General features: G+C 52.5%; 1 protein-coding gene across 1 annotated transcript; it reads left to right on the forward strand.

Moving 5' to 3' along the window:
- Positions 1 to 210: 210 nt before the first annotated feature.
- CPT1C (carnitine palmitoyltransferase 1C) lies at positions 211 to 18823 on the forward strand (the record flags this gene model as incomplete). Its single annotated transcript, XM_080828856.1, has 18 exons — positions 211 to 351; positions 4564 to 4703; positions 6288 to 6459; positions 6719 to 6820; positions 6910 to 7047; positions 11870 to 11947; positions 12181 to 12288; positions 12404 to 12488; positions 13022 to 13217; positions 13361 to 13543; positions 14133 to 14238; positions 15751 to 15867; positions 16150 to 16314; positions 16551 to 16685; positions 17318 to 17470; positions 17910 to 18023; positions 18163 to 18255; positions 18504 to 18823. 18 exons carry the CDS (start codon positions 211 to 213, stop codon positions 18687 to 18689), a joined length of 2412 nt encoding a protein of 803 aa, XP_080684982.1. The 3' UTR covers positions 18690 to 18823.
- Between the last annotated feature and the right edge of the window lie 2176 nt (positions 18824 to 20999).

The raw sequence follows: 20999 nt of genomic DNA on the forward strand, positions 1-20999 counted from the left end.
GTTCACAGAGGTCCCCAGTTGACGTCCCTCCAACACCGGAGGTGTCTGGCCAAGTCCTTCAAGACCCCTTAGGTGGTTAGGGAAGGGTGAGCCGCTGTCCTGTATTCCTGGGTCTGTAAGGAGGAGGGGGTTGGGGACCCGGACTCCTGGGTCTGAGGCGGGGGACATGGAGAATGACCCTCTGTCCACCTCCCAGGGCTCTAGCAGGACATGGCTGAAGCGCACCAGGCTGTGGGCTTCCGACCCTCGATGACCTCGGACGGGGCCGAAGTGGAGCTCAGTGCCCCGGTGTTGCAGGAGATCTACCTCTCCGGACTGCGCTCCTGGAAAAGGCACCTCGCCCGTTTCTGGGTGAGGAGGGCCACGGCTTGGTTTCCTTCCAGGAATCCAGTTAGGTTCTGGGGTGGGCGAGGCCCACCTCCAGCATCTTGGTGGTTCCCCTAATGGGATCCTATCTCACCCTTCTGGGAATTCTGCTCTCGACCTTTAGAACCCCTTAAATAGCCATTTCTGGGTTCTCTAAGGCTCACTTGGGAACCCTCAAACTCACCTACTGGGAACCTCTCTTCACCTCTTAACACCACTTCCTGGACCACTTCCCTTTTTCCTCACACCCCCCAACTCAACTTCCACCCAATTTCTAGAATTCATACCCCATGGTGCTCCCCTCAGCTTCCCCTCATCTCCAGGTTCTAAACTGGGTGCTCATTTCTGAACACTGTGACCTGATCAAGGTCTTGGTCAGCCCACAGCCCAGCCCAGAAGGGCATTTCTTCCCCCTAACTCATGCCCGTGGGTCTGGGGGCCACCTCCTTGCCCTTGCTTCTGAATCCCCAGTACACGTCTCCAGTATGCGGTGCATCTTCCCTATGGTTCTGAGACGTGAACCTCCAAATGTCTATATCCACACTTCTCCATCACTACAGACCCTGCTGTCCTGGTCTGGGCTCGTTGCCCTTGCTTTAGAATGCCCATGCCCAACATCTAACCAGAGCCCCTGCCTGCCCCCAGGGTCCCCAGTTCTAGAGCATCCAGAGTCCCCCTGGTGGTCATGTTCTATCTGTGAACACGAGTCTTAAACACCTGTGGGGTTGGCCAAGCCTGACTTTGCATCACGGCTCAGCTACTTACCAGCTGTGTGACCTTGGGCAAGGGTACCGCTCCAAGCCTCAGTTTCCCCACGTGTCAAAAGGGGGCGATGATAACACCCCCCCCACCCAGGACAGTCGCAAGATTTAAGTGAATTCTTACACATAAGCACCTGGCCTGTGTCAAGTGTTAGCTTTTGATAATATTGTTCTCAATTCATTAATCAGATATCTATGGAGCATTTATTAACGGTCTGCCACTGCTTGGGACACTGGGGACATGACAGGGAGCAAGACAGAATCCTGCCCTCGTGGAACTCTAGAGTTAGTTGGAGGAGAAGGCAATAAGGGGACAAATAAGCAAGATGGGGTGTATGTCAGATCACGTGACCTGTGCGCCGGAAGAACAGTAGAGCCAGGCTGGAAGAGGGAGGCTGGGGGCGTTGTCACTAAATGAGGGGGTGGCCGGGGCCTGGAGGATCTCCTGAAGCAGAGACGTTTGGGCAGGCTGGATGGGACCTCTATAGCCTTATGAGTTGTTAAAATAGAGAGATATATGTTCCAGTGGATTAAAAAGCCCCTACCCCAGAACTCCAAAGAGCTTTTGTTGTTGTTGTTAAGATTTTATTTAAGATTTTATTTATTTATTTGACAGACAGAGATCACAAGTAGGCAGAGAGGCAGGCAGAGAGAGAGGGGGAAGCAGGCTCCCTGCTGAGCAGAGAGCCCCGATGCAGGGCTCAATCCCAGGACACTGGGATCACAACCCAAGCTGAAGGCAGAGGCATAACCCACTGAGCCACCCAGGCACCCCACAGCCCTTGAATTTTGACAACAGCTGTGTAACCAACTTCCTAGCAAGACAGGCCATTCTAGAATGTTCCTTTGAGCCCTTTCTCGGTGCGCGCCCCCCACTCAAGGCAAACACTGTTCCGATTTCTAGGCTTGTGGGTGGATTTTGACTGGTGCTGCATTGTTGACTATTCAGACCCTTAGTTTTGTGTCCCCCCAGACTCTCTCATTAGTATTAATTGATAATTGTAATAATGACCTGTGCCACAGGGCTGTCGTGCATTATGTGCAGTGGGTCATTTGGGCCAAGCATGTGGGACAGCATCCGTGTGGGTTGTTCATCAGCAGGAGATCAGAGTGACTCCCGAGATGGTTTCCCAAAGCACGTGGGACGTGACACCTTGCTTTATATCTGTTGCATTAGGCTCCCGAGACCCTCTGGATGATTTGAGGGGATTCACAGTGGCCCCTCCATGGCTTTGGACAAGTTCTTCAAACCTCTTGTCTTCTCAGTTTTTTTCCTTTTTTTTTTTTTTTAAGATTTTATTTATTTATTTATTTGACAGACACAAGTAGGCAGAGAGGCAGGCAGAGAGAGAGGAGGAAGCAGGCTCCCTGCCGAGCAGAGAGCCGGATGATGCAGGGCTTGATCCCAGGACCATGGGATCATGACCTGAGCCAAAGGCAGAGGCTTTAACCCACTGAGCCACCCAGGCTCCCCTTCTCAGTTTTTTTTCACCTGTGCAATGGGCATAGTGATATTTACTGCTACCTTACTGAGCAGCGGGGCAATGAGATGATTTATTGATGCCCCTGGTCCTTGGGAAGTGCTCGGGAGACATTTCCCATTATTACGACGCCCCTGTCCTACCACAATTCAGAGCAGCAGATAAAGGAAACTATAGCTGCTCTTAAAAAGGAATCATAGGGGCACCTTTGTGGCTCAGTAGGTTAAAGCCTCTGCCTTTGGCTCAGGTCATGATCCCAGGCTCCTGGGATCGAGCCCCATATCGGGCTCTCTGCTCAGCAGGGAGCCTGCTTCTCCCTCTCTGCCTACTTGTGATCTCTGTCTGTCAAATAAATAAATTAAAATAAGAAATCTTAAAAAAAAAAAAAGAATCATAAACAATGAAATCACCACATTTGCCTATAAGCTTTTCTGGCCGAACCAAAGAAAGATCGTCAAGTGAATAAATCCCCTATGAGAGGCAGAGTAGCAACAGAACGGGTCATGGTAATCATGTTTATTGAGTACCTACTGTGTGCCTGGCTCTGAGCTATGCAGTTTCCCCCCGCCCCCCGCAGCCCCCTTGGCTTTATTTTTCTCCATATTCTCTACTGCCTTTTGTCACACTACCCTAAATCCTTTTCTTGGGTAGCTGTTGTCTCTGTCCCCCAGGACAGCAGGACTCTTTTTTTTTTTTTTTTTAAAGATTTTATTTATTTATTTGACAGACAAGAGATTACAAGTAGACAGAGAGGCAGGCAGAGAGAGAGGGGGGAAGCAGGCTCCCTGCTGAGCAGAGAGCCTGATGCGGGGCTCAATCCCAGGACCCTGAGATCATGACCTGAGCCAAAGGCAGTGGCTTAACCCACTGAGCCACCCAGGCGCCCCAGCAGGACTCTTGCTGTCTCATCACTGCTGTAGGACTGCGATCAGCATTTGCCGAAGGACGTTTTCTCATTCCACGCTCGTGACAGCCCTGTGAGCCCCCTACTGGGATTGTTCCCATTCTAGAGATGAGAAAACTGAGACAGAGAGGGAAAGCCACTTGCTTGTGGTCACTTGGCTTGTTAGTGACAGAGCCCAAGCTCTCATCCATGAACACTGAGGCTTTTCTGTTAGCTAAATGTGGGGAAAAGAGAGAACTCGGTTTCTTGAGCCCTGATGCCGGTACCCCCACTAACAGTAGCTCTTATCATACTCTCTGTGTGCCCTTGGACCTAAGTGTTTTCTTTTGTAAAATGAGGTCACTTAAGTACCACCTCATAGGGTTGCTGGGGGGATTTTCAGAGTTCATTCTTTTTTTTTTTTTTTAAGATTTTATTTATTTATTTGACAGACAGAGATCACAAGTAGGCAGAGAGGCAGGCAGAGAGAGAGAGAGGAGGAAGCAGGCTCCCCGCCGAGCAGAGAGCCCGATGTGGGGCTCGGTCCCAGGACTCTGGGACCATGACCTGAGCTGAAGGCAGAGGCTTAACCCACTGAGCTACCCAGGCGCCCCCAGAGTTCATTCTTGTAGGTGGTGCTTAGAACAATGATGGTGCTTGGTCGTCAGACTTGGTTAAGTGTTAGTTATCTCCATGACACTTCCCTGGGAGTCTGGTTAGTACCCCAGGACTTTCATTCATCCCATGGTCATGTAGTTCTAGAAGGCCTACCGAGCTCCAGACCCTGTGGCATATGGGGGATCATTTTGGCTGAGAGTAACCTCCTCCAGGGAGCCCTCCCTGATTTCTTCAATTTGAGCAACTCGCCTCCTCAGGGCTCCTGTGCCTTATGTCCATTAGCACTCGCTTCATTCCTGACTCACTTCCCTGAGGGCAGGACCCAGATCTGTCTGGTCTCCCCTGGGTCTTGAACACCCAGCTCGGGGCTCAGCACACGCTGGGTGCTCTGACAGTATCTAAGAATGGTGCTCAGAGGAGGGATCATTGAATGGGTGCCCTTTCCTTCCCACAGAATGACTTTCTCACGGGTGTGTTCCCTGCCAGCCCCCTCAGCTGGCTCTTCCTCTTCAGTGCAATCCAGCTCGCCTGGTTCCTCCAGCTGGATCCTTCTCTAGGACTGATGGAAAAGATCAAAGAGTTGCTGCCAGATTGGTAAGCTCCCCCATCTGAGCCTAGTATCCCTAATTCTTCTCCCTCCACCCAGTGAGTTTCTCTCTCAGCGTGGAATGCCTGCTAAAGAAAAGTAACCTCAAAAGCAAATAAACAAATACATAAATAAAAAGAAAAGTAACCTCTGAGATTTACTTTGGGTCAGATTAATAAAGGTACGGCACGAGTAAAATGGAGGTGATTTCCTCCCTTTCTTGCTAAGAGGGACACTGACAAGCTAGAAAATGTCCAGATATGGTTATTTATGTACTGACAAAAGTAGGAGCTCTGCGGTGCTCCAGTTTTGTAGTCTTAGGCATTTTGTCAGTCTTCATTTATAAAATGCAGGTAATAATAACTGGTTCCCATGGTGGTGGGAGAATGAAACAAAAGCATGCCCATTTTGAGGGGGCACCCGGCTGGCTCAATCAGTGGAGCATGAGACACTTGATCTGAGGGTCGTGAGTTCAAGCCCCACGTTGAGCATGGAGCCTACATACATAAATAAACAAATAAATTCCTTTAAAAAAAAGCATGCACGTGATCCATTCAGTACAGTGCCAGGAGGTTACTAAATGGGAATGGTTGTGTTATTGTAATTGTCATTTTGGGGAAAGATTTGGAACCCAGGTGCAGGGAAAGTGACAGGTTCTAATGGTTCTAATTCTTGGCTTAGTCCTATTGGGGAAGAAGGTTCCGGTTTTGTACAGACAGTCCCAAAGGGCAGACCCAGGATCAGTAGGAATTTCCAGGAAGTCTAGATTTACCCAGTCCACAGAGGGGAAGTAAGGGCCCCAAGTTCTCCAGGTGGGCCTTTCACACGCGTCTGATGCCACTTCGCAAACTTGCTGATCTACGATAGTTTCTGATCCGCGGATCAGCATTTCCTGAGTGTGCGTTGGAACCACCTGGGAGGCTTGTTCAAACACTGATGGCGGGGGCACCCCCAGAGAGTCTGTCCTAGTAGGTCTGGGTGGGGTCCGGGGATTTGCATTTCCAACCATCTTCCAGGCCCTGCAGATGCTGCTTGGCCAAGGGCCACACTTTGAGAACCATTGCTTTAGCGTATAATTTGATGCTGGGAGAGAGAAGTGTGTCCCTTTTTCTTCTTCTCCTCCTCCTCTCCTCTCCCTCTTCTTCCCCCCTCTTCCTCTCCCTCCCCCTCCTCCTCCTCCTCCTTCTTCTTCTCCTTCTTCTTTGAAGATTTTATTTATTTGAGAGAGGGGGGAAAGAGAGAGCATGTAAGTGGGAGGCAGACCAGAGGGAGAGGGAGAAGCAGACTTCCCACTGAGCAGGGAGCCTGAGGTGGGGCTCCATCCCAAGACCCTGGGATCATGGCGGGAGCTGAAGGCAGCCGCTTAACTGACTGAGCCACCCAGGCACCCCAAGTGTGTGTCCCTCCAAAAAACAAAAAAACCCAGCTCCCACTTATTAAGTACCTATCAGTTTCCATGGGAAGTGATTTTAAGAGCTTTGGTGTCATTGTTCGGGAAAGCACGGGCTGGTGGGGGGGGGGGGTTGGAGGGGAGGAGCAGTCTGAGGCCGAGGCTGGGAAACCCAGGCCCCTTCTCTCTCTCACTCCCCCAGGGGTGGGCAGCACCACAGGCTTCGGGGAGTCCTGGCAGCTGCGCTGTTTGCTTCGTGTCTGTGGGGAGCCCTGATCTTTACGCTTCACGTGGCCCTGAGGCTGCTTCTGTCCTACCATGGCTGGCTCCTTGAACCCCATGGAGCCATGTCCTCACCCACTAAGACCTGGCTGGTATGTGAGGGGCAGAGCCCTCCCTGCTTAGGCCCTCTGGGGACCCACTTCTCTGTCTCCTTCTCTGTGGTCTCTGTCCCCACCTTTCTGGGACCCTGTCCACCTCTCTCTGGTCTCTATTCCTCCTCCTGAGCTTCTGTCCCCCCACTTCCTCTGGGTCTCTATCCGATTCTCTCTGTAGGTTGCCACACCACCCCCAAACCTAGTCCCCCCCCCTAGTGAGGGGTGTAATGACCCACTAATTCCCGTTTCCCTCCAGGCCCTGGTCCGCATCTTCTCTGGCCGCAAAACAATGCTCTTCAGTTACCAGCGCTCCCTGCCACGCCAGCCCGTGCCCTCCGTGCAGGACACTGTACGCAAGGTGGGTCTGCCTGGGGGACCTCCACCTGGGATGGGCTGGGGCGGGCGGGGGCGGGCGGGGGCTTGACCTACCCTCTCCTTGCCGCTCAGTACCTGGAATCGGTCCGGCCCATCCTCTCCGACGAGGATTTCGACTGGACGTCCGTCCTTGCGCAGGAATTCTTGCGGCTGCAGGCGTCGCTGCTGCAGTGGTACCTGCAGCTCAAGTCCTGGTGGGCGTCTAATTACGTGAGTCCCACACTCGGATCCGCAGGGTTCTGAGGGCTCTTTAAGCGCCTGTAGGTCTAGGCCCCTCCCCTCCAACGCCCCGCCCACTCCCCCCGCCCACACCCCCGCCCCATGCTCTATACTCTGAGCCCCGCCCCCCTACTCCTATAGTTTAAACCCAGCCCCAGATGCTCCACCAGGCTGCTCTTACTCTCCAAAATTCTGAACCCCATCCGTCATGGGCCAGCATTTTTTTTTTTTTAAGATTTTTATTTATTTATTTATTTGACAGACAGAGATCACAAGTAGGCAGAAAGGCAGGCAGAGAGAGGAGGAAGCAGGCTCCCCGAGGAGCAGAGAGCCCGATGCGGGGCTCGATCCCAGGACCCTGGGATCATGACCTGAGCCGAAGGCAGAGGCTTAACCCACTGAGCCACCCAGGCGCCCCATGGGCCAGCATTTTGAGCCTCCCCACCCCATGCTCCGACGTTCTGAGTCTGACTTCAATAATCTCAGCCCCGCCTCCAGAGCCTGCCCACATCCACAGCCCCGCCCCCAACCCTCCAGGACTGGAACCACAATTCCAGGACTTACCCAACATTTCAGCTCTCCCTTGGCAGGAGGCAAAAACCATTTTGAGCCCCCGCCCCCAGAGATGTTCTTGTTTTACCCGCTCCTTCTGCGCGAGGGCACCTCCCCCAGATGGGTTTCTATTCTGAGTTGAGGAGCTAGTAGGCTTTTGGTAGTACTCTGACTTGAGTTTCTTGGGAAACTGAGGCACGGAACAAGACAGCAGTTCACCCAAATCAGGGGTTATGGGCCTCCTTTTCTGTAGGAAGTCATAAAGAGCCGCGGGCAGCGTAGGATGAGGTGGAGGTAGCAGTGAAGGGACACACTGGGTGGTGTGAGTGTCTGAGGGATGGGGTGGTCTGGGGACACCACCGCTGGAAGAGAGGATCAGGGTTCCAGGAGGAGAAGTTCTTAGGGCTGAGCCCTGAGGACTGGACAGAACTTGAATCTGTCGAGTTGGTCGGTAGGAGGGAAAGGGCTGAGCAGAGAGAGGTGAGGAAGTAAGGAGATTGCAGGGCAAGGGCTGGGAACCAGGAGAGCTTTCCTCTGGTTGGAACAAAGGGTTGAAGGATGATCCTCACCAGAGGCGACGGCGGGGTGGTGGGGAGAGGCCTGAACTCCAGCTGAGGACCTGGGACTTTTTCTAGGGGGTGCCAAGGAGCCATGGGAGGGTTCTGCACAGGAGTGGGTCGGGATCACCTCTGCTGTCGGGGAAGGACTGGAGGGAAGACACTGGAACATGGGAGGCTGGAGAGGGTGTTAGGGGGAGAGGACAAGGCCTGAGAGGGGGATGAGGCAGAGTCGAAGGCAGGAGGGTGGGGCCCTGGGACTGCCAGGCTGGGGGTGGGGAGATGGCGAGGATGGCACCCACGGGCCTCCCCTGGGGGGCTCTCCCTGAGATGGGGAGAAGGGGAGCAGCTTTGGGGTGAAGCCACTGAAGCCATTCCATGGGAGTGCCTGGGGGGTGGTGGGGAGATGCCCTGGGGCAGCCCGACCCCTGAGTGAGGGCTCGGGAAAGAGGCCTGGGTGACAGCAAACGGAACCTTCATGGGCGGAAGGAAATTGAAACATTGTCCCCCAAGGGGCAGCGGCTTGGAAAGGTCAGTCAGACAAGCTCCATGGAGGGGACTGAGTCGTGTCTGGAGGGCTAGGAGGAAAGCCAGACCTTAATTTTTATACTTTTTTCCCTTCAAGCTGTTTGGGCCAGGTTCTGTGCCAGTGCATATGCTCATGTGTGTTCAGATGGACACACACACATACACACACACAGACGCTGTATATATTTCATTGTATCTCTAAGGCACGGCCCATTATAACATACCCCATTATTTTAAATACAACAAAGAAAACAAAAAAAAAACAAGGCCAACTAAAGTCTGACACAGTGCTATCTTATCAGACTTTTATCTATTTTTTAACTTATGTTTTATAAATTTTATTTATATAATATGTGTATTGTATATATAATGTGTATTTATATATAGTATAAATTTTATTTCTATAATTATGTATAATTATTTGTTTATTTATTTATTTTTTAAAAAGATTTTATTCATTTTTTTTTGACAGAGAGAGAGATCACAAGTAGGCAGAGAGGCAGGCAGAGAGAGAGGGGGAAGCAGGCTACCCACTGAGCAGAGCCCGATGTGGGGCTCGATCCCAGGACCCTGAGATCATGACCTGAGCTGAAGGCAGAGGCTTAACCCACTGAGCCACCCAGGCGCCCCAATTATGTATAATTTTTTATTTTTATTTTTATTTATTTTTTTTAAAGATTTTATTTATTTATTTGACAGATAGAGATCACAGGAGGCAGAGAGGCAGGCAGAGAAAGAGGAGGAAGCAGACTCCCTGCTGAGCAGAGAGCCCGATGTGGGGCTCGATCCCAGGACCCTGGGATCATGACCTGAGCCGAAGGCAGAGGCTTTAACCCACTGAGCCATCCAGGCGCCCCTATGTATAATTTTTTAAAAGATTTTATGTATTTATTTGACAGACATAGATCACAAGGAGGCAGAGAGGCAGGCAGAGAGAGAGGAGGAAGCAGTCTCCCTGCTGAGCAGAGAGCCCAATGCGGGGCTCGATCCCAGGACCCTGAGATCATGACCTGAACCAATGGCAGAGGCTTAACCCACTGAGCCACCCAGGTGCCCCTAATTATGTGTAATTTTAAGTTATATAATATATAAGTTATATAATATATAATGTAGTTATATAATATATAATCACATATACAATGTGATTATATATTATATAACTTACAGAAACATATTTAATATATGATATAAAATATATGTAATGTATATAATTTTTATTGTGGTAAAATGGACAAAATACAAAATTTACCATTTTAACCATTTTTAAGTATGCAGTTCGGTGGTATTAAGTACATCTGCAATGTCGTGGAAACATCACGACAATCTATTTCCAGAACATTTTCAACATCCGAAGGAGAAACCCTGTATACATCCCCATTCCCACTTCCCCGGAGTGCCAGGTAAACTCTAGTCTACTTACTACCTCTAGGAATCTGTCTGTTTTAGAGTTTTTGTGTAAGTAGGATCATACATGATTTGTCCTTTTGTGTCTGATTCATTTCACCTGGACTGATGTTTTCAGGGTCCACCCATGTCATAGTGCACATCAGGTTTCCATTCCTTTTTATTTATTTTTATTTAAGATTGTTATTTATTTATTTGAGAGAGAGAGAGAGAACAAGTGGGTAGGAGAAGTGGGTGGGAGCGTCAGAGGGAGAAGCAGACTTTCCGCTGAGCAGGGAGCCCGACGTGGGACTCGATTCAAGGACCCTGAGATCATGGCCTGAGGCACAGGCAGACACATAACCATCTGAGCCACCCAGGAGCCCCATTGTCATTCCTTTTTTTTTTTTTTTTTTAAGATTTTATTTATTTATTTGACAGAGAGAGATCACAAGTAGGCAGAGAGGCAGGCAGAGAGAGAGGAGGAAGCAGGCTCCCTGCCGAGCAGAGAGCCCGATGCGGGACTCGATCCTAGGACCCTGAGATCATGACCTGAGCTGATGGCAGAGGCTTAACCCACTGAGCCACCCAGGCGCCCCTGTCATTCCTTTTTATATGAACATTCCATCGCAGGGGTGCCTGGCTGGCTCAGTCGGTGGACCATATGACTCTTGATCTCAGGGTTGTGAGTTTGGGTCCCAGATTGGGTGTAGAAAGGACTTTAAAAAAAAACCCATTCTAGGGCACCTGGGTGGCTCAGTGGGTTAAGCCTCTGCCTTTGGCTCAGGTCATGATCTCAGGGATGGAGGCCCACATCGGGCTCTCCACTCAGCAGGGAGCCTGCTTCCGCTGTCTCTGTCTGCCTACTTGTAACCTCTCTCTCTGTCAAATAAATAAATAAAATATTTTTAAAAAACCCAAACAACCCATTCTATGTATGGATTGACCACACTCGTTATCCATTCATCTGTTGATGGATACTTCGGTCTCGGTGGTATTTTTTAAAAATCTCATATGTGGGGCGTCTGGCTGGCTCAGTCAGTTAAGTATCTGCCTTTGGCTCAGGTCATGATCCTGGGGTCCTGGAATCGAGCCCTGGGTCATACTCTCTGCCCAGTGGGGAGCCTGCTTCTTCCTCGCCCTCTGCCTGCCGGCTGCCACTGCTTGTGCACACTCTTTCTCTGTCAAATAACTAAATTTTTAAAATCTTTTTTAAAAAAAGTAAAATCTTTTTTTTTTTTTAAGATTATTTATTTATGTATTTGACAGAGAGAGAGATCACAAGTAGCAGAGAGGCAGGCAGAGAGAGACGGAGAAGCAGGCTCCCCGCTGAGCAGAGAGCCCCATGTGGGACTCGATCCCAGGACCCTGGGATCATGACCTGAGCCGAAGGCAGAGGCTTTAACCCATTGAGCCAATCAGGCGCCCAAAAAAAGTAAAATCTTATATGAGATCATTTCACATATCTTATTGTGCACCTAGCTTTTTTTAGTCGGCAGCTATTTCAGTGCTCGCTCATTCCGTGGCGGTCAGATAGGTGCACCTTGATCTGTTTGAAGAGCTTGATGATATTCTAGGACGTGAGTGTAGCACGGCTTAGCTAACAGATTCCCCAACTGTTGGACTGATAGGTTACTGCTAGTTACAGATCATGATGGCCTCCTTCATTGAGCTCTACCCCCCTGTTTGACAAGGCAAAGTCTGGGGCATCTTGCCACTCCCACTGACCCCCCCCCCCCCCCCGATCTTGGCCACAGCTGCCCCAGCCTTGCCTCTCTCTGCCCCACTCCTAGGTCAGTGACTGGTGGGAAGAATTCGTGTACCTGCGCTCCCGGCATTCGCTGATGGTGAACAGTAACTATTATATGATGGTGAGAGGGGGAGAACAGGATTAGGAGCCGGGAAGGGGCTGGGTTCTTAGCTCCCCAGGTCTAGGGTTGGGATGTCTCTGTAAAAAGTGGGGTTTAGGGTCAGTGACCCCAATCAGAGTCTAATTCACCATCTTGCCACCTGTTGGGGTCGGCATCTGTGTTTGGGGTCCGTGTCCCGAGCAGGGGCCCGACCTGATCCCAGGTGTTTTGCCGTCCCCTCGGCTGGCCCCCAGGACTTCCTGTACGTCACTCCCACACCAGTGCAGGCCGCTCGTGCTGGGAACGCCGTCCATGCCCTCCTCCTCTACCGCCACCGGCTGAACCGCCAGGAGATCCTGCCTGTGAGAGCCCCCTCTCCCCGACCCATGGGCTGGGGTCAGAGGCTGTGGTCCTGTAGCTGTGTGGCCATGTGGGTCCTGGCAGGCCGCATCCTCCTGAGCCCATGGTCTCTTACAGACTCTACTGATGGGAATGCGGCCCTTGTGCTCCGCCCAGTACGAGAAGATATTCAATACCACGCGCATTCCCGGCCTCCAAAAAGGTGAGTTTCCTCTGGCGTTCTCGCTGACCGAGGCATCACAGTATAGGGTTGAGCACATGTTCTCCTGGGTTCGAATCCCAGCTCCGTTGCTCCCTAGCTGTGTGATCTCGGGTAGGTTATAGCCCTCTCTGAGACTCAGTTTTCTTATCTTTAAAATGGGATGATAAGGGTACATAGGATCGGGAGGATTCAATGAGTGTTTAGAACAGTACGAGCCATACAGGACGTGCTTAATAAATGGTTCTTATTCTTTTTTAAAATTTATTTTAGAGAGAGTGTGTGCATGTGCGGGGTGGCACGGGGAAGAGCAGAGGAGGAGGGGGAGGGGCGGGGAACGGATCCCAAGCAGACTCCCTGCTGAACGGGGAGCCTGGAACAGCTGGATCCCGCCACCCCGAGATCATGCCCGGAGCCAAAACCAAGAGTCAGACACTCAACCGCCTGAGCCACCCAGGCACCCTAAATGGTTCTTATTCTTGCAATGTATCTGACCTTCCTGCCCTCCGCCCTTCTGTCCCCCCCACGCCCCCCAGATCATATCCGCCACCTCCGGGACAGCCGACATGTGGCTGTCTTCCACCGTGGCCGGTTCTTCCGCGTGGGGACCCACTCCCCAAGTGGCCTGCTCTCCCCACGGGCCTTGGAGCAGCAGTTCCAGCGCATCCTGGACGACCCCTCCCCCGCCTGCCCCCAGGAGGAGCATCTGGCGGCCTTGACCGCCGCACCCAGGTGAGAGTAAGAGGTCAGAGGACCTGGAGGCCCAGGCAGCCTCTGGAGGTTGGGGAAAGGCAAGGTGGGGGGGCTGGGCGGAAGCTGGGCGGGCTGCAGGGGTGGCCGGGGCTCAGGCACATGTCTCCCCCCCCCCCCTCCAGGGATATGTGGGCCCAGGTTCGGAGTTCCCTGAAGATCCAGGCCGAGGACGCGTTGGAGGCCGTGGAAGGAGCTGCCTTCTTTGTATCACTGGACTCGGAGCCTGCGGGGCTCACCAGGGAGGACCCCGCAGCCTCACTGGACGCCTATGCCCGTGCCCTCTTGGCTGGCAGGGGCCATGACCGGTGAGTCAGCCCCTGGACTTGAACCTCACCCCAACCAGTGACCCCAGAACCTGATATCCGGACCTAGGATTCTGGACACTAGACAAGCAAACCCTGGACCCCAGATCTGAGGACCACTGAACCCCAGACCTGGACCTGCAGACCTAGAGACCCCCAAAGCCAGAACCCCGAGCCCGGGGACCTCAGGCTCAGAACCACAGAATCCTTCGATTTTCCTCCATGCATCCCAGACCCAGGACCTCAGTCGTGGGACTTCCTACCTAGAGATCCTCAGACAACAACCTAGACGCACCCCAGGCATCACTCTGATTTCTGAGGTCCCCAGAAGAGGCCCCCTAACCTCTCAGCAGCTCGGGAGCCTTGACCCTTTCTTGGCACGTTTGCCCCAAATCTTCCAATTTAACAACCCTTAGACATGCCCAGAAACCATCTAGACCCCCTGGTGGAGACCCCACACTCTCCGAGAGCCCCGCATCAGCCCTGGTTCCAGAAAAATCCATCCACCCTCACACTCCTACGTCCCACAGATCTCGAGCACCTGAGCTCCCTCTTGGGTCCCTGGTGACCACTTTGAGTTCTCCCCCTGCAGCTGGTTTGACAAATCCTTCACTCTCATTGTCTTCTCCAATGGGAAGCTGGGCCTCAGCGTGGAGCACTCGTGGGCAGACTGCCCCATCTCGGGACACATGTGGGAGGTAGGAGAGCCAGCCCCCTGCCCCGGGGACCATCGGCCCCACTTCCAAAGACCTTCCTCTCCAGGGCTTTACACTCAGAGGGAAGACAGAGGCTCAGACGGGACTAGGAGCCTCGGCTCTTCCTTCATCAGGTTGAAAGGGTTGGATTTTCTTTGATCTATAAGTTCCCATCCAATCCTGAGAACCTTAGCATCTCTATTTTATGTACTCCCTAAATCTTAGGGGGTGGTGTCTGTGCCCTATCAGGTTCCTGCTGTTCCGTAGTGTTACACGGGGTATTGGATGGGGCCCAGGTTGGGATCTGGCATGTATGAGGGGAAGGGAGGCCCTTTTCAGCTTGTAAGAGCAGCCCCCAGTAAGCACTGTTTTTCACAAATGAGAATTTCCCCCTTTGGTGGTACTGGTAAATGAAACTGCCAATTCAGTTGAACCTCAGATGCCTCAGACCCTTCCTTTTTTTTTTTTTTTAAAGATTTTATTTATTTACTTGACAGACAGAGATCACAAGTAGGCAGAGAGGCAGGCAGAGAGAGAGAGGAGGAAGCAGGCTCCCTGCTAAGCAGAGAGCCCGACACGAGGCTCGATCCCAGGACCCTGGGATCATGACCTGAGCCGAAGGCAGAGGCTTTAACCCACTGAGCCACCCAGGCGCCCCTCCTCAGACCCTTCTTGTCAACATTATGGTCTCAGCCCATCGACTCTGAAAGAAGAGATGTCACATAGAATATGGTATAGATCATTGGAAACTCCAAGGCCCCAAGTGAGCTGTTCTTCTCCTGATATTTCTAACGTTGCAATGGGGATGTGAATCCTTTCTTCCTAAGTTACCGTGAGAATTAAGTGGAAGGCTGGCGGGTGGTGGGTGCTCCTGGTTTATAATATTGAAACAAGGGGGGGCCCCTGGGTGGCTCAGTTGGTTAAGCATCTGCATTCAGTTCAGGTCATGATCTCAGGATTCTGGGATCGAGCCCTGCATCGGCTCCCTACTCTGAGGGGAGTCTGCTTCTCCCTCTGCCCCTGCTCATGCTCTCTCTCTCTGTCTCAAATAAATAAATAAAACCTTAAATATATATATATATATGTGTGTGTGTGTGTGTGTGTATATATATATATATATATATATATATATATATTTAACAATCAGAATGGAGGCGGACCCCTCTGGAGGTCCATGCTGCGCTGGGCTCTCCCTCTCCTGTTTCAGGATCCTGGTGGGATTAGTGGGGGTGGTGGGGGTGGGGTGTCTTGGGAGGTCTGGGGCAGCTGTTGATGGCTCTTTGTCTACCAGTCAGAAGCAAAGGGTCAGTAAGCCCCCTCTGAGTGTTAGTATCAGTCCTGCTCTCAATGAACTTGACGCTGAGAACCCACCTGTGAACATCGGAGGTTTCTGATTCCCAAGGACTGCCTCCCGCCCCCCCAACCCCCAGAGCGACTTATGAAAAGAAGTCCCTGGTTAGATGGCCCTCAGTCCAGAGGGAGGAAGGGACTCTGACAGCCTCTGTTTGTACACAGTTCACTCTGGCCACGGAATGTTTTCAGCTGGGCTACTCAGCAGACGGCCACTGCAAGGGCCATCCTGAGCCCTCACTGCCCCAGCCCCAGCGGCTGCACTGGGACCTTCCAGAAAAGGTGAGACCGGGCTTCGGGGGCTCTCCTCCAAGTCCCCTAGCCCCCCTGGCTTTGACTCAAAGCTCATCCCCACCCCCAAACTCAACCCCAACCCCGACCCCAGTCCCACCCTGACCCCCATCCTTAATCCAGCCCTTCAGTGACATGTTCGTCTCTGTCCTCATTTCTGCGTTCCACCCCTACTCTGACTCCATTCCCACCTCCACTTCCAGCCCCACTCCCAGCTCTAACCCTACCCCATCTGTAACCCCAGCCATCCCTCCCTCCCTCCTCCTCTGGCAGATCCGTCTGTCCATCTCTCTAGCCCTGAGGGGAGCCAAGACCTTGTCTGGAAACATTGACTGCCACGTCTTCCCCTTCTCCCACTTTGGCAAGAGCTTCATCAAACGCTGCCATCTCTCTTCAGACAGCTTCACCCAGGTGGCCTTGCAGCTGGCCCACTTCCGGGTCAGTTGGGGCCCTCGACCTCAGCCCCTTGCCAGGACTTTGGTTCCCCTGGGCCTGCCTTGTCAGTCCCTTTAATGACTCTTCTCGGTCATTGCCCTTGGGGGTCCGCCATCTTGATTTCTCTCTCTCAACCACATATTCCCTGAGTGGGAGGAGGCGGGAGGCCTACACAGAGGCGGGTCAAGTCTGTGAAGATTTCCAGAGACCAGCTGACAGGCTCCTCCCTTGTCCCCCAGGACAGGGGTGAATTCTGCCTGACTTATGAGTCGACTATGACTCGCTTGTTCCTGGAAGGTCGGACAGAGACGGTGCGGTCTTGTACGAGGGAGGCCTGCAACTTCGTGAGAGCCATGGAGGACAAAGAGAAAACAGTGGGTGAAGGCCTCGTTTGAGGCTTTGGTCATTTCCATACACTCATTCCTACATTTACAAATATTTCTGGGGTACCTTTGGAGGACCAGACCCCATGATGGGCATTAAGGACAAAAGAGGAACCAGACCTGGTCTCTGACCTCCAAAAACTCACTGGTGGGGAGAGACAGAGATATTTCAGCAGAGTGTGATATATGCTTTCATGGGGGTCACACAGGGCACTGGAGGTGTACCCAACAGGATTCTGGGTTCCACGATGTAGCTCTCTTTGATTATTTAACCTCTAGGTGACTTGTGGCTTCCGTCGGTACCCTTCCATGTAGTCCGTATGTAACCTTTTTACTCAGAACCCCCCTGGGTACCTCTGTTCCCTCTCCCCCTACCTATTTTGGATCAGTGGAAGGAGTTGGGGCCCTAGATCAGACAGACCTGGGAACCTACCTGATTCTGCTTTGCTGTGTGACCCTGGGCAAGTGACGTCCCCTCTCTGGGGTAAAGTAGAATTGATATCTCTGCCTTGCAGGGATTTTGCAGGCTGGGTTGAGGCCAGGGGTATGTGACAAGCCCCAGCAGTAAGCCCACTATCTGTCTTTCCATGGCCTGTCACCTCCCCCCCCCCCGGGGACCCCAGGAACCCCAGCGCCGTGCTCTGTTCCGCCTGGCGGTGGAAAAGCACCAGGCTCTGCTGAAGGCAGCGATGAGCGGACAGGGAGTTGACCGCCACCTCTTCGCGCTCTACATCGTGTCCCAATTTCTCCACTTGCGCTCGCCCTTTCTGGACCAGGTTGGGGTGCAGGGAAAGGGTTAGAGATGGAAGAGGGGAACCGTGGGAGGAGAAGGGTACTTCAGGACAAGGAGGGTGAGGCGGGGAAAGGGGGGTATTAGAGGAGAGAGTCGGTAGGGGGCGCGGGGCGCAGAGAGGGAAAAGGGGAAAAGAGAAGGGGAGGGGACGGGGTCAGGGAGAGGAAGAGGCGTGGCCAGCGGGGGCGGGGCGGGGTGAAAGGAGGTGTGGTCCAGAAGACCTGAGAAAAGGGCGGGATCAGGCCGAAGCCGAGAGGTGTGGTCCTAAAGGAGTGGAAGGGCAGGTGTCAGGGAGGGGAAGGGCGGAGAAACTTGATTTAGAGGTGAGAAAGGGCCAGAGCGGCGTGGAGCTGAGCCAAGGGGGCGTGGACTGGTGGGTCTGTCCGTCTTTATCGCAGGCTTGCCCATCTTCTGTCCCTCAGGTTCACTCGGAGCAGTGGCAGCTGGCCACCAGCCAGATCCCTGTTCAGCAAATCCACCTGTTTGACGTCCACAATTACCCTGACTACGTTTCCTCTGGTGGTGGATTCGGGCCTGTGAGTGGAACTGGGCCTGATCCCACCTCCCTGGACCCTAGGCCCTGAAGGAGAAGGGCACTGGGGGTCTGCACTCCGGCCTAGTGGGGGAGGAGGAGTTCGGAGGCTAGTTGGTTCCCCTCCCTCTGTCCCTCTCCAGGCCGATGACCACGGTTATGGCGTTTCGTACATCTTCATGGGGGATGACACCATCACCTTCCACATCTCCAGCAAAAAATCTAGCACAAAAACGGTGAGACAGACTTGAACACACACCCCTGGACCCTCCTCCCTCAGGACCCAGGGGTCTGGACTCCTAACTTCCTCCGCTCTTACAACCAACCGGTCTAGAATCCCAGCTCCCTGCCGCCCCTATGATCCAGGAAGCCCAGCCCTCTCCTCTGTCCGACCGGGGCATGGGGGATACCAGCCCTCCTGTTTTCCATCACCGAGGAGCCCCTCTCCCAACTTCTCCTGGACATGATGTATTTCTCCTTCCAGGACTCCCACCGACTGGGACAGCACATTGAGGATGCCTTGTTGGACGTAGCCTCCCTCTTCCAGGAGGGACAGCGTCCTAAGCCCAGATGCAGAGGGTTACCGGAGGAGGACTCGGGGCACGGGGGTAGCTCTCTCCCCTGCCACAGGAAGGGCTCCAAGGCAACCACAAAGTCCACCAACTTTTGACCCCTCCCTGCAGGGAGCTGGTCTCCCCAAGAACTAGGGAGAGGGTCTCTACAACTGGGCTGGTGCAGGACAGAGGTGGCCTGTTTGGGTTTGGAAAATCCCACATCTGGTCCAATAAAGATCCATAAGCTGGGCTTGTGGTGTTTGCCGTGCTGTTGGGCTGGGCAGGGGTGGGGGAGGTGAGGATCAGAGTGGAGAAGAAGAGTTCCCCTCCATCCCCAGGCCCAACCTGAATTCTCAGTTACAATCAGTTTCAGCTACAGCCCCCACCCTGCCCATTCCACTGCACACCAAAGCCAAGCATCCAAGGCCCACCCCAGCCAAACAATCCCCCAAACTCTCATTAGTCCAGTTCCTGCAGCCCCAGTACCACTGCCTGCCCCAAACATAAAAATCGACACCATTCCACTCACTCTAGTTGACACCCCTCAAATGAACCCCTCAAGATTCTTTTTTTTTTTTTAAGATTTTATTTATTTATTTGACAGACAGAGACCACAAGTAGGCAGAGAGGCAGGCAGAGAAGCGGGGGGGGAAGCAGACTCCCCACCGAGCAGAGATCCCGAGGCAGGACTCGATCCCAGGACCCTGAGATCATGACCTGAGCCAAAGGCTGAGGCTTAACCCACTGAGCCACCCAGGCACCCCAACCACTCAAGATTCTTATTCCTCAACCCCAACCCCAGCCATTTCAACCTCTACCTTGATGAGGGATTCAGCTCCCATAACCAGGAAATGCACTACCTAATGTTCCCCCCGCACTACTGTCAATTCCAACAACCAACAACTCCAAAACACCACACCCCACTACATCCAAAAACTCAACCACAATTCAGAGCATACGACCAACATGAAAATGTCCAACCCCAAACTCCCATCACCCCACTAAAACTCCCATCCCATCCCCATCATAACCCAAACTTGAACCTGACCCATAGTTATGACTTTAAACAGCACACTCCTTGATCGCACCTCCACTCTACCCCCCATTACCCCTATAACCCCCACCAGCTCAGCCACAGTCATATCAGCACCAACCCCATCTAACCACACCAAATCCCCAATGATCCAACCCACCACTGCCATAATTCCCATACTCTATGATCCCAAGCCCCATTTTTTCCGTTAAGTCGAGCATAATAACCCAAGCCCCACAACACATTAAAATCCTGAACACCTTAACTGCCACCATCCCAACCTCCACATCTAACCCACTAACTCTAGTGATTCTGAAAAATGTCGACAAGTAGGGCGCCTGGCCCGCTCAGTCGTAGAGTTTGCAACTCTTGATCTGAGGGGCGTGATTTCAAGCCCTGTGCTGGAGATCAAGTTTACTTAATTAAAAAAGTTTTTTTGACAAGTGCTGTGACCCTCTTCCCTTCACAAGGTGGACCTTCATCCTCCCCCCCGCACCCTTGGGTGTGCGCTGGAACTAGTGACTCTTTTCCCCCAAGTAAAAGAATATGGTAGAAGTAACTGTGACATGAAAGACTTCTGGTTCCTTCTCACTCTTTCTCGGAATCACTTGCTCTGTTGGAAGCCATCTGCCGTGTCGTGGGAACACTCAAGCAGCCTGTGGGGAGGCCCACGTGGTGAGGCACTGAGGCCTCCTGCCAACCACCAGTGAGGGAACCATCCTGAAAGCAGATCTCGCACCCCAGTCAACCCTGCAGATGACAGCAACCCAACTGACTTCTTTGCTGTAACTTCATGTAAGATCCTGAGCCAGACTCCTGACTTGCAGAAACTGTGAGATAATTAATGTTTGTTGTTTTCAGTTGTTATGTCTTGGGTTTTCTTTGTATGCAACAGGAGAAAAAGTAATGCAGACTTCTAATACACCAGCTTCAACGCCTTTCCAAATCCCCTTTCCAAATTCATCCCCTTTCCAAATCCCATTTCCAAATCCATCCCTGTGGGAGACAGACCCTTAGGTGACCCCCAACGATCTCCTACCTCTTCATGTCCACACCTTTGTGTCAGCCCCTTGAGTGTGGGCAGATCCATGGCTTACTTCCAACCAACAGTATATGGCAAAAGGAATGGCATGTCACCCCCTTAATCTCTCCATGGGGTGAGAGATTCTCTTTGCTGGCTTGCAACCATGTTGAGAAAGCTTCTTTTCCAAAGAACTGTGGGTGGCCTCTACTTGAGGCCGCCACCAGCCAATACCCGGGAAGGCTCTGGAGGCCTCAGCTATACAGTCAAAAGAAAACGGATTCCACCAACAATCTAAGAAAGCTTGGAAGTGGCTCTCCTCCCAGTAGAGTCTCTGATGAGACCACAGCCCTGGACAGCACGTGAATTCTA

This window comes from Martes martes (assembly GCF_963455335.1).
Source record: "Martes martes genome assembly, chromosome: 17".
NCBI classification, from domain to species: Eukaryota; Metazoa; Chordata; class Mammalia; order Carnivora; family Mustelidae; genus Martes; species Martes martes.